The sequence below is a fragment of the Typopeltis vanoorti genome, chromosome 2, assembly GCF_054136105.1.
Source record: "Typopeltis vanoorti isolate ZY-2024b chromosome 2, IOZ_Tvanoo_1.0, whole genome shotgun sequence".
NCBI classification, from domain to species: domain Eukaryota; kingdom Metazoa; phylum Arthropoda; class Arachnida; order Uropygi; family Thelyphonidae; genus Typopeltis; species Typopeltis vanoorti.
In genome coordinates, this window is record NC_143550.1 from 183267971 (window position 1) to 183282635 (window position 14665).

General features: G+C 35.4%; 1 protein-coding gene across 2 annotated transcripts in view; it reads left to right on the forward strand.

Annotated features, from left to right (window-relative positions):
• Positions 1-8684: 8684 nt before the first annotated feature.
• The window catches only part of HSPBAP1 (HSPB1 associated protein 1), a 132972-nt gene continuing 126991 nt past the window's right edge, over positions 8685-14665 (forward strand). For both annotated transcript variants that reach the window (XM_090409835.1, XM_090409844.1), the window contains exon 1: positions 8685-8823. In XM_090409835.1, coding sequence (XP_090265961.1) covers positions 8788-8823 — 36 coding nt within the window. In that variant the 5' untranslated portion in view covers positions 8685-8787. The remainder of the gene's footprint in view (positions 8824-14665) is intronic.

Genomic DNA, 14665 nt, shown 5'->3' on the forward strand with positions numbered 1-14665 from the left:
GAACTTTACGGGTCACTCGAAGAATATTTCAAAAGCCTAGAGTTACTCTATGAATCCTATGAAGAACAGGGCAAGGAACGTAGTGGAGCTGACTTGAATTAGGAAGAGAAAAAGAGGAAAAAAAGCCCACCAGGTTTCTTGATGACTGCGCAGATGAAATTAACGAAAATGAAGACGAGTACAATCCATCAGTCGGTTTCAAAACTGATACTTATAATAACATTTTGCACAGTCTCTCATTCGAAATAAATCGAAGAAAAGTATCGTATGAAAACCTCTCGAAGGAGTTCCGGTTTCTCACAACAATGCATGTGATATGTGAAAAGGACGTCATAAAAGAGACAAAAAAACTTCTAGAACAGTTTTCGATTGATATTGAACCTAAACGAATTTCTACACTTCAGAGCGCACCTGAAATCAAGTGACCTAGAAATAAATACATTCTTACAACTTTTACAGAAAATTCGGCAGGAAGCTCTACAGTGTATATATCCCAATCTGGACACTGCTGTTGCGATTTTTCATAACAGCAGTGTCCCTCAAAAGGTTGAAGGACTAACATAGAACAACCATGACAGAAGAAAGGCTCAGCAACTTGGTAGTTCTACAAATTGAGAGCGATATTACAAGGGCACTGGACTACGGGACTACGAGGACGTGATAAATGCCTTCGCCGAGCGAGCGGCAAGACGTAGAATATTCTGGATATATATATATATATATATATATACAGGGTTAGCTGATTTTTTTTAAAGGGTGGTTCAAAAAAAATCAGCTAACCCTGTATGTATATATATATATATATATATACAGGGTTAGCTGATTTTTTTTTAAAGGGTGGTTCAAACTTCCATGTACAAACTTTGGAGAAGAGGTAGAGAACATCAAATTCAACCATATTCACAAAGGAAAGCATGATCGGAAACGTCACCCAAAAGTGATAGGTGGCACTGTTCGCCAGCGCTCCAGGTGAGCAATTAGGGCTTCCTGATTCAAGCTTTCGACCTCGTAAGAAGAACATGCTTCGTTTTACGAACGCTGATATGGCAGACATGCACCTCGTTTACGGGTTAGCTGACGGTAATGGACGAGCTTCTGTACGAATGTATCGCGAAAGGTACCCAAACAGATGTATACCGCATCAGCAAATGTTTGCGCATTTGCATCAGAATTTGTGTGGATCTGTCATTATGATCACTATGGTTCATTCAGGGATCGCAGGCTTCATAGTGGGTGGCCACGATCGACGCGAAATTCCGCCATGGAAGAGGAGGCGTTTCATGCAATGGACAATAATCCAGAGATAAGCACAGGTGCCGTTGCCTCTACTATAGGAGAATCTCGATCCAGTGTATTGCTCGTTTTGCACTCTGAGTCCTTACATCCATTTCATCTGCAACGGGTCTAATTATTGATGGCCGACGATTATCCTGGACTTGAGGAATTCGCGCTTTCTGCAAAAAAGTGCCGTAGACCCGGATTTTCCAACTTTTTTTTTTGTTTACAGATGAAGCTTAATTTACCAACGAAGGGGGTCTTCAATCACCACAATGCTCATGTGTGGGCCCACACATGAGAACCCACACGCTGTGCGATCACATGCTGCACAACAACGCTTCACCATTAATGTATGGGCAGGTATCATCGCTGACTGTTTAGTCGGCCCATACCTTTTACCACCCCGACTGGACTCCCAGAAGTATCGGACCTTTCTGGAAGAAGTTCTGCGGGATTTACTGAACAGTGTTCCAATAACTGTGCGTAGACAGATGTGGTTCCAAAATGACAGGGATTCAGCCGCCCATTTTGGCATTTCTGTGCGTCAGTATTTAGACAGGTCCTTTGGGACTCGATGGATTGGGGCGTGGTGGATCGTCGCATGACCCCCGCGCTCACCTGGTTTACTGAGCATTGATTTCTTTCTGTGGGGGATCCTTAAAGCCATGGTGTACGAAACGCCTGTTGCCTCTGACATGGACCTCGTGGCAAGAATCGCCATCGCCGCTGCCAGTATCCGGGAAACTCCAGGTATTTTCGAAAGTGTACGGCAATCAATGCAACGTCGGTGTCAGGCATGCATCACTGCTAATGGTGGTAACTTTGAGCACCTGATGTAAAACCATATTATGTATCCAACTACTATTGAATTATTCAGTTACGCATAATAAAGTGTTTTACACTACTTATTGCCTTGTGTTATTTCTGTATTTTATGTCCCTGCTAGTACATTCCGGTGGCGTTTCTGGTCATGCTTTCCTATGTGAATATGGTTGATTTTGATGTTATCTACCTCCCCTCAACGTTTGTACGTGGAAGTTTGAACCACCCTGTATATCACGGGCGAATATTCCGTGTGTGCTAGGTGTGCGGTGCTCATCCATGAAATATCAGTATCACTGATATTATATTTTTGCATTTTATTCCCGTTAAAGACTCACCTAATTGTTTACAGACTTCGCGCGCGATTCCTAAAATTGAACACAATATACTGTACTAATGCTTCATTGTCCTCTTCACAAGGATAATAAAGTATTAGTGCTTCATGAAGAAGGCGCTTTTCACCGCGTAAACATTGCATAACAGTTTCAGTAATAGCCCTGGTGTAAGCTCTAAATAGAAAGTACGCTTACTTGTCGCCATTTTGGATCTAGGGTCGCCCACAGTGCCATTCGTTCGAGCTCTTGATTTTTTCGACTTTATAGTGAAATGGGAGGTTGTTCTGCTCCAAATTGTATGTATGTATGTATGTATGTATGTATATATGTATCTACATATATATATGTAAACATAAATAAGTTATAAATTATCATTGACCTGCTTGCATTTTAACAGTTCATATTTAAATATAAGAAACCTCTTATGAACTGTTAAAATGCAAGCAGGTCAATGATAATTTATAATAATACTGTTATTCTATTATTCTGTTATTTATGATAATACTGTTATTCTATTACACAGATCCCCCTCATACTTGCCGCCATTTTGGAGCTATCTTGGCTCCTTCCCGAAAGTGTGGATAATTTTCATAATGATCGGATGTTATGTATACTGAGTCGCAGTAAACAATATAAAATTCTTGGAAAACGGAGCAAAATATACACAAACCAGAGAAATAAACATAACATGTGCAACAAATTTTATGAGATGATTTGCTGCTCCATCAAACGATATTTATTCCTGCAATACTTTCTCTCTCTCTCTCTCTCATAAGTTTTTATTTTTAATTATGCCATCGTAAATTCACTTATTCATGTTTATTATTTATAGGATCGTGCTATTCGCTCTACCCAGTAACTTATAGGACACACATATTAAAAATGATAATTATTCGTTTACCATTAATGAAAGTGTTTCTACTCACATTTATTCCTTCTTATTCTCAGATGTCTTATAAATGATGGTTCACATATTTTCATCTTTGAGTATTTCAAATATACCAACTAAATATAGCATTCTCCTTTATTGTTGTTTCCTAATCAATCCTAAAACAGATTGTTTCCCCACCCTACGCAAAAGTATTCAAAGTGTTATCCTGCAATTAATTGCACTGGACCAATTAAGAAGAGTGCTGATGCACTATGCCCTCTCAAAACTTTCATATATCTATAAAATGTAATCCCACCGTCATGGGCGTCAGCAGGGGTGGAAATGGGGCACTTCACCCCATTCCACCCCTGGATGGATTAAAAAATTCCACAAATTATAATCGTAAAATTGATTGAGATATGTAATCTTACACCCTCGACCCTGGGAACGCTTTGTCTGTCTTAAAATTTTATTATGGGTTGGCTTGTTGCGGGGTAGCCACAGAACACGTGTTTTATTACTGCAATAAAACACTTGATCCTGTTTTTGGTTCGTCTTTTTCTAATTTGTGAATAGTGACAGGATAATTTGCCCTCTGTCTAGTAAGTTTCAGAGTGAAGTGTAATTTGTAAATTTATAGTGAAACAAATTTAAACAAAAAAATACATTTTTAAAAGGTAAGTGTATGTAATTTAATATTATTTTACTTGTAGTTTTATGATTTTTTTGCTTTTAAACTGAAATAATTTAATTTAGGATTAATTAATTAGTTGATTTTTAATAAAATATGCTGGTCAATTTTTAATATATGAAATTATGCTAAAAACTATTAATTCTGAATACCTCCCCCCCCCCAAGAATTAAAGATCATTAAAATCGATGCAAAATGAAAATAATCTACAGGTAACCTCATATAACGCGGATGTTAGGTTCCACAAAAATGCCGCGTTATGCGAGTCTCAGATCACATACAAACAGTAGGGTTATGTTCCGAAATCGTTTTTTTTAATTATATAAAGAACAATGATATATCCAACAAAAAATAATTTTATATGATTCAGGTAATTCATGTAAGTTAAGAAAGCATATAAACTATGAAACAAAATACATACTATAAACATATAAAAATACAAATTGTACGTAAACTTTATTGCCCATAATGCATAAATGTTTTAGGCAAAATAAAATAAAGTGCATAATTTAATCGTAATCACTATCTTCAAAACGAACATTTCTTAGATGTTTTTGATTTACGAGTGGCCAGACGTTGTCATCATTTGAAATCTCTTGGACATCATTTGTATAATTCTCATTGCATACTTCAGCTGGTTTAGTTATCAAGAAGTCAGTAATGAGACCTTACTTACCACTATGCTGCAAATTTTTATTAAGTTCATAATATGGAGTAAAACAAATAACCAATTGTCTGGTGAATTTTCTGGAGCGCTCCATTGAGGGATCGTTATCCATAAAATAACTTCCTAACTTTCTTGCCAAGTCCAATCCTTCTGCGAATTTCTTTAAACTGAATTCTTTAACGGATTCATCACAATCAGAATCTTCGGCAGAACTTTCCCCACCATTTGGTTCGACGTCATCTATTAATTGTAAACGTTCCTCCTATAAGTCTATTTCCCCATCCATTAATTCACTAATTTCGTTTTCAACAATGTCGCAAAAAACCCTCTATGTGGCTATTACTATAAAAATTTTAATAACCCTTTATATGGTAAAAAACTGACGAACATGCGTGCTAGAGGATATTTCTCCTAATATGAATTCGCTACTTATAACTACATGCGCGATACAGGCAGACGCAAATTTAACGAAGATAAAATTTGATTTTTAAGTCACTCGGCGAAAAATATATAAAAACATAAAGGGTTACTGCAATTTGTAGACCACGTTGTATAAGTATCGCGTTATACGAGGGTTACCTGTAATTATAGTTTACATCGACAAATAATTACATAAAAAATGCTAAAAGACGCTTATTGATGTAATTATTTAAAAAAAAAAAAAAAAAAAAAATCAATAATTATAAAAATTTATTTATGTAAATTTTTGTCTCGAAGCCTGTGTAGCTCATTGGATGTGGCGTTTGGACACCATGGTGCTTGGCCGCACGAAAGAAGATTTGGTTTCGAGTCTAGTCGGCAACTAGAGGAAATTTTTCTAAGCCTTTTTTCGACCAGTTCCCGAGTTAGTCGATCTTTGGCACAGGCAAGTGGGTTTTTTCTTTCAGAAACTTGGGTTTTTTGTCCTGTAAACTCAAGAAAATCGACCGTAGAACTCACATTATTTCAGACATCAAATACGAGTGTTAGGGTTAGGGACCACGAGATGGCAGCAGATGTAGGGCCTTCTCTCTTCACTGCGTGTCGCTTAATTAGTGATAGCCTTGGGCAAGCTATCTCTGATTGGGTACCAGTGGAGATTGAACTGCCCACTCAGTCTCCAAAAGGTTAGATAGGGCTAAAATGGCCTCGCCTACTTCTTATACGGGAATAAAAAGGCGTTAGCTGATTTTTTTTGTCTTCAAGCTCCCCCCCCTTCCTGGAAAACATAACAGCACACCTAACCGAAATGATCACGCGATGCTACTGATATATACATTTACATATTATATTACAAATTTACGATATAAATAGGTTATGCATTTAAATCAACATGTTCATTAAATATGAGGGGCGGCACCTTCTACAGGCCTACGGGCGGGAATTACCTAAATATGCCACTACTATCAGTCCTATTGTATGGATGTGAAATCTGGACAGTAAAACAAAATGACAAACAAAGGTTAATAACAGCTGAAATGCAGTTTATGAGAAAAACTGAGAAGTATACTCTATTTGATCACAGAAGAAGCCAAGAAATTATGAAAGAATTAAACTAGGAATCAGTAAGAAAAAAAATTAAAAATATAAACACAAATGGATGGACCACGTTGAAAGAATGAAAACAGAAAGATTACCAAAACAAGCCTTAAATTACAAACCCTTATGAAAAAGAAAACCAGGACATCCTCTTAAGAGATTCAACGATGATTTCGAATGCCAGAACGGCCACCCTAGGCGTAAATCCTTAACAGGCATGATGATGATAAATTTGCCATCTTCACTAAAACTCGTGCCTAAGTAGCGAAAAATGTTTCACTTGTTCTATGGGTTCTCCATTCACAATAATGCAGTTGATATTTTGAATGCATCTGCCTATTTTCATTGTCTTTGTTGTTATTGCTGATTTTCATACAAAATTTATCACAACAATTATTCAATTTAGTAAGGGGATCTTGGAGCTTTACTAGTCAAACAACATCTCCAATTTTGAAATCAGGTTTAATACGGCTTTCCTTGGCTTCAAATGGATCATAATGTGAACCATATAGATAATGAATAACAGAGAGGATAATGTACATCCTTGTCTGACACCAGCTTTAACATAAAACCATCTTTCTTTACTTACTTCAATTCTAACTGCTGACTTACAACTCAAATAAAGACTAAGTATTGCTTGATATAATACCCTACTGATACCACACAACTGTAGCGTTTTGAATAACTTTTCTATTAGGAACTTGTGATATGCCTTTTTCAGGTTTACATGCAAAATTTCAGGTTTCAACTTAAATGCAAATCTTGGTTGTATTCCCACGATTTCTCAACTGTTTTTCATAAAGTATAAATGTGATCCTGACAGCCTCTATTTGGCCACAATCCAGCTTGTTTTTCACTAATCTCCCCTTCCACAATCCTTCTCAAAGGTTTTTCAAGAATTCTTGCATAAATCTTACCTGGAACACCCAGTAGGAAAAACTTCTGTAAATCTCACATTCAGTTTTATTTCTCTCTTTATATATGGGCACGATGAGAGCTCTACTCCAATCATCTGGAATTCGTTCCTTTGTCCAGGCCTTCTGAACTATGCAGTGCAGCCTTTTTGAAGACTTTTATACTGCCATACTTGAGCATTTCTGGTCGAATATCATCTACTAGTATTCTTGCTGCCTTTCCATATTTCAGGCAGCATGTGATGGCTTTTTTTACTTCAGTGTGGATATGTATTCCTGACTGTATGCCTGTTGAGTGTTTTTTTACTACTGTGCTGTTACTGCTTGTTTCATTAGCAATTTTTCGATATAATTACTCCATACATCAAGGATATATTTTCCTCCATTATTTATGTCACCTTCATCACCTCTGATTCATTTTACAGCACTCTTTATTTTATTTCTAGGCTTTTTCAACAGCCTCGAGAATATTTTGCCATCTTTTTGATATTTATTTTCTATGTTCTTGACAAAGTCTGCCAATCATGTGGAACCTTTGCTTAGTTAGTTTTACACAGTATTTAGCTTTCAGACATTTTCTTCTGTATTATTATTATTATTATTTGACACCTCCAGGGAGTCCTAAGACTCATCGAGGGAGGGCACCTACTTTACAACTCTCCGTCTCCACCACTCAACCTCAACCAAAAACTGCCTCATCTACACCAACGCCATCTACTATCCACCATCACCACTATTATTTTCACAGACAATCAAAAACATCCATGCCCACGGCGGGATTCGAATCCGCAGCCTTTTGGCTGAAGAGCGGATACGCTAACCACTCGGCCAACCAGGCTGGCTATATTTTCTGTAATCAGGTATTCTCTAACTGCACAAGCTGATTTATTCGCCAGGAACTTTCGATATTCTTGTTTTTCGTCACTGCCTCTTTAACTTCCTGCATTCACCATGGAGTTCTGATTTTTCTTCCTTGCAGACAACCTCACCACATGCCTCTCTGGCTCAGTCAATCAATGTTTTTTTCTGGGCTTGCCACTGAATCTCTTAGGTTTGGTTCATGTTCTCAAATTCTTTCATTTTTTCATGAATAATGTTTGTGTATTTTAGTCTAGAATTTACATCTGAGAGATGCTCACGTTTTATTCGCTTTAAAAGTTCTTACATGTTCTTCTTTTCAATATGAAATTCAATTTTATCCTGCTCAAGACTAAATGGTGATTACTTTCAATTTCAAATCCTCTGTATATTCTGGTGTCCTGCCCCAGTGAGAAAACTTCACTATAACAATAACATAGTCAATGAGTCTTTTCTCATTCCTTAGCTCTTCTCTCCATGTGAATTTATGCATATTTGGACCTCATGCATATATTTATGCATGAGGTCTTGTTTTAATAATAATAATATTTTTATGTTGGAACATTGTGTTAGTAAATAATGATAATAATAACAACACATTGAGGTGTAGATATAATAATGTACAGTACCCGTGATTATTTTTTCAAATCACAGACGTCGCTGTCAGATGTACTATTGTATGAACGGTAGCAATTTCGGAGTGTTGTAAGTAGTAATTAATGTTTGGGAATTTACGTGATTTTAAAAATATTTTCTTTCGTTCAGAAAGTTTTCACAATTATGCGGATTTATTATAAAAAATGACCAGTTGAAAAGTAACGCGTTTGTCGTGGATGCCCACAACTTTTGAGAAAGGGTTATCAAATGCGGTAATTTGAATAATATCGTCTTTAAATTTCCAGTTTCCATTGCAAATAATATATTCATTATTTTATCCATTTACTAAATATTAAAGATCCTGTAATGAATGCGTTTTATAAAAAGAAGTACGAAAATGGACATGGCAATCGCCCGATGGTTGTTAAAAAAAATGAAATAGACTGAATAACAGAAAATAATTAATAGAGGACACATGAGTAATAAATGAGAGATTTTGATAGTGACCATAGAATGTCAGAGCTAAAATCAAATTAAACAAAAAATAGGACAAACAAAAAGAACTGGTGTTAAAATAGATAATAAAATTATTAGAACACGGCACAGCACAAACTTTTTGAAAAGATTTTGACAGAAAAACTTATTTTAAACGAACAAGAGCATCCAATCATTACACAAAGAATGGAAATCATATCGTCAATAGAGAAATCTTATATGGAAATGGGAAAAACATGGCAAAACAGTAAAGTAAAATCTAATAGATTAATCAGAATACTAAAGACTTAAAAGAAGAATTGAGAAGGAAAAGAGATAAATGTACTAAGGAAGAAATAGTTTATTGAATTTAGAAAACTAGTGAGAAGAGAAATAAATAATGTTAGAAGCCATAATATCAATAAAGTAAAATAAATTACAGAAAAGAAATCATTGAAAGAAGCAAGAAAGGAAACTAATAAGGAAAAGAACTGGATTACATGTCTCAAAAATAAAAACGAGGATGAAAGAAATGAAATAATGAAAATATGTGAAGACTTTTATATCAAGATGTATGAAGATATCTATCTTGGACCCACTGAAAATGAAGAATTTGAATAAGTTGGGATTATACCAGAAATAATGGTGGAAGAAGTGGAGAAAGTAATTGCAGAAATGAAATTAAACAAAAGCCCAGGCAAAGATGGAATACTGGCTGAATGTATAAAGACAGGAGGAAGGAACTGAATTTGTTATTTAATGACATCATCAAACAAAGAAAAAAACGCAAAAAAACCAGCTTGGTCTTTTTTTAGACCAAGCTGGTTAAAAAAAAAAAATTGTACAATAGGCCATATTCATACTATAAACCAGTTAATAGAAAAAACTAATGAACACCAAACAGACCTTTATATGAGGTTTATCGATTACACAAAAGCTCTTGACTTCATGTTTCAAGATGAAATGATAGAAACATTGGAAAAAAAAAAAAAAAAACAGAACATAGAAAAGAAATATATTATATTTCCTTTTTTGATAAGGATCTGGGTGAAGAGTGCATTTATGGTAGAAGTGTACACAGACGCTTTTTCTGCTTTAAACTTGAACCCATGGAGAGAGATTATCAGCTACCCTCAGGTTACAAGACTGACAGTAAATTGTGAAATCATCAATGTATAAAGCACTGCCTACACTGAGAGGAAGCTGTTCTCAGTGATGGAGTTAACTTTGGCAATAAACTGTGCCACACTTAAGATCCCTTGGGGAACACCCTGCTGTTGATAATATGGCTGAGATATCGTACTTCCCACTCAGATTTTACCTTTCAGACTTTTAAGACTCAGCTAGATAAAGTTTTTAATAAATACAGGAAGTGCCCTTGAAGAACTAGGTTATATAGGTGTTTTAATATTCCACATCTCCATGCTGTTATAAGCTTTTTCCATGTCAAAGAACATTCAATTTCAGTGTTCATGTTTCAGGAATGTGTCTCGTGTACATGTTTCTAAATGGACCAAATGGTCCAAAGTTGAATGATGTCTACTAAAGCCACATTGTGTATTGGAGAGAGAGATCATACTTTCTAAATACCATACATACCAGAGAAGTGTGGCATTGACAATTTTTTTCCCAGTATCTTACAGACAGCTGGTCCGAGCAATAGAATGATAATTGTTTGTTGTTGGATCCTTTCCTGGTTTCAGGATGGCAGCGACAATTGACTTATGCCAAGAATTTGGAAATTTCATCTGTAAGTATTTTGTTGTATAGTAAGAGGAGGAGATCCATAGAAGATGTTTTATCATCTTATAATGGGCATTATCAGAACCTTCTTCACTGGGATGAGACAGTAAAAGAGCTCTTTTTAGGTCCTCCTGAACAAATGGCTGATTGTGTAGCACTAACTCATTGGTACAAAAAGCCCAGCTGCCCTTTTTTTTGTTGTTCTTTCAATATTAAAAGAAGCTGTTAAATTTTCTCCCAAAGTGTTTGCAAAAGCATTGGGATCAGCAACAACACATCTGTCTACTTTCATTTTCCAGATTTTATCCCATACAGTTTTTGCACTGGCTGGCTGATTAATCAGTGATGTAAATTGGATCCCAGATTATAGTCTACTTTTGCCTGAGCACATTTAAAAGCTATTAGTCATGGTAGGGTATATATCTATGAAATAAGCCCTATGCTCTGACTTGATCTCTTTTGGCTGCACTCTGTTCCACTAAGACTTTGGATAGAGTGAAAATCAAGATAATGTTTTTGGAATTGCAGCTGTTGCTGAATGGATACTACAGTCTGTTACATATTTCAGTGCTTCATTGATAGTTGTTGGGTTGACTGCTTCAACATTAACTTTTGCAAGATAGGAAACCATCCAGTCAGCCTGGTTCATTTTTCACGTGGGCATCCATTTAGAAGATGTTTCCTATGAAGACATAGTGCAAATAACAGGAAAATGATTGCTTATATAGATGTTCTGTTTGACAATGCATAATACGAGCAAGTAGGCATATGGAAGAAGGTAATGACTCAGTTATTAATAAGGGAGAGGTCGTGATTGTCAAGCATTCACCCAATGATATGATCTTGTTTATTCGTGTTGGCACTACCCCAAAGTGTTGTCTTAAAGTCATCCATGAGAAGTGTGGACTGAAGCAGTTGCAATATAAAATTATCAAGTTCCATCTCATTTAACTCGTAATCCAGTGGTAAATATAGTGAATAATACTGTGAAGGAATACTGTGTGTATAAAGGATATCAGTTATGAAAATTATAATTATTAGGCCAGAGGAATTACAACTAAAAACAACCAAAAAAAATTCATAATGCTGCAAGTTCATAATAAATAATAATAATAATGAGTTTGAAAGAATAACTCCACTTTGTGACAGATGCAGAAGAGATGCAGATTCAGCTAATGGGTCCCCATTTCTTTAAAAGCCACCAGCCTGATGTATTTAACATTTAGCTTGCTGGTACCTCTCCGCTAGATGAAGAACCTCGAGTGTATATGGAGGAGGTATTAAAGCTGTTATACAAACTAATATAGGAATTCAGGAATAGAGGCTGATGGGACATCAACTCAGCTAAAAAGACTGATTAGCTGAACTGGCTGTTCCTTTAACCAAACTATAATTTGAACCTCAGAACAGGGAAGATTCCATAAGAATAGAAAAGAATGTATGATAATCCCATTGCACCAGGGTGGTGCAAATACCAATGTGTCTAATTATCACTCTATCACTATCTCTGGAATGGTGGTTAAGATTTTAGAAAATTTAGTATGCATTTGCCTGTAGAAATCGTTTGACAGAGAATCTATACTTTGCAATAAATAACATGGGTTTACTAAGGGAAGGTCATGTTTCAGCAACTTGCTTGCATTTTATAAAGTTACTAATGAGTTAGAAGTGTGTGTGTGTGGGGGGGGGGGGGAGGTGAATGCACCATGATACTTTTAGACTTTGCAAAGACTTGACAGGAGGCAACATGGAACACTATTGCACACTCAAGATACCAAGTAATTTTATATAAACTTGGTTTTTAATCCTTTTTCCTGAGTATTGGATCGTCCTTCCTGTCTTTTGATCCGCCATCTTGCTTTAACGTTGTTCTTATTAAGGTTAATTAATTGTGTGTTTATTACTAATCCAAATATAGGGAAATTTCTATTATACTGCGCCACCTTATATTCAGATTAGTCTATGCAAAATAGTGTAATCAAATATTAATTAACTTTAGCAGTCTAATGTTTATATATAGGCCGAATTTTACATTAACATTTTAGGTTCCCGCTAGGTCCGATAATTTTATGAACGGTGCAGTGGAAAAGAATCAGGCTAACAACAAATTGAAATCAATAAAACAAAACATTTAATGCAAGGTTATATAATATATACATAAGCATACTTTGGATACAAGATAATGCAAAAATAACATTTTAACAATAGTATTCTTTATCTATTCCTTAGTCAGAAATTACATAGCTCAGTCAAGAGATAGCTATCATCTTAAGGGGGGAAGACTATTAACCTTCTAGCTTCAGCTAATTTCAGCATAAACACCACAGTTAACGTTAGGATTTAACAGAAGGAGATAATTTCTTATAACTTCACTCTAAAATGCTATAAAGTACAACTGTTCTTACCGGAATAAATCTTTGCACATATTATTCACTGAGGCACACTTAAAACTTTAGATAATTATCACACTGGAGCTAAACATTTCAAAAGGAATCTTCTTTAAATTAACTTAATCTTTAACTTCAGCATCACAAATGCAGACACACTTGCACTAGAAAATTCACTTATTCCTCATATACTACTTTACAATAGAATCAGCTTTCATTTATCTTCCTTGAAAGCTCTGGAATACAACATTAACTTCAGAATTCCATATCAATATTCTGAGATGCCAATTTACATCTTGATCCTTCGTAATCTGATTACAGCACTTAATTCTTTGTACTACAGCCTCTTACTTAACTCCTTGCTGCTAATAAATTATTTCCTGATCTCTATTGTACTCTTCTCAGTGCCATTACTGTGCTGAGTGCTCCAATTGTACTAGGTCCCCAGTTCCCTAGTTCTAGTGCTGACTCTGCTGACCCACTGCTCTTGTTTACTCTCGCCTTCCGTTTATATATTTTCACTCCGTTTTCCCACCAAAACTTGTTCTCACCGTCTAGCTCATATCAATTCCATCTCACATCCATAACTCACGCGCTTTCTATTTTTAACTCCATCTCCATGACAACAAGCAGTACATAAGCATAAGCAGTACATAACATTATATCTTTACATACAGAAACTAAATAAAAGGATATTTTTAAATTCAAATAATATATAATTAAATATGATGAATATAAATTCTTCTACTATTAATATAGGAATAAATAAAATAATCTGAACATTATTTTTATACAAGTCCTTTCCATTATTAATACATAATCTAGATTAATTAATTAAATAAAAAAAACTCGATGGTAATTATATGAATAATAGTTTATAATAAGAGATTTACATTAAATAATATCTACAAATGTAGCCTTTGACATGGTGGATTATGTTGGATTCGAAAAGGAGTATTAATAATTTTAATTTCTCTTCATTCAGAATCCAACAAAGGCTCACTCTTCCTTTGAAAAATTTTTCACACTAGACTCTTGAGTGGAGAAAATTGACTTCTTATCTCCCTTCCGAGATCTTAAAGTAGCACTTAGTTTGAACATGATTAAATTTCTCATCACAGTCTATGTATTTACCTCTTTGCATTTCTCCACTTGAGTTCTTATTGTTTTTATCATAGGGAGAATTTTGATTCCTACATTGGAGAATATGGAATTGTGTTATAAAATATTAGTGCACATAAGATGATCACTAACTGAGAAATATCACAAAGTGGTATATGAAAGATGAGTCTGCAAGATTTAAGGTGACCTCTGGTGTACTATAGGGATCAATTCTTGGTCTAGTGTTATTCAGTCTTTACATTAATGACTCGTGGACCAACAGGGCCATAAGGGGCAATCATCTTGATTGTAAGGGAAGCGGCACTCCCATGGACCCCTAGCTGGATCTATCCTCTCCTTCTTCTACTTTGAGTAAGATCCACTTACTTTAATCTTTCCTATAAGGCCT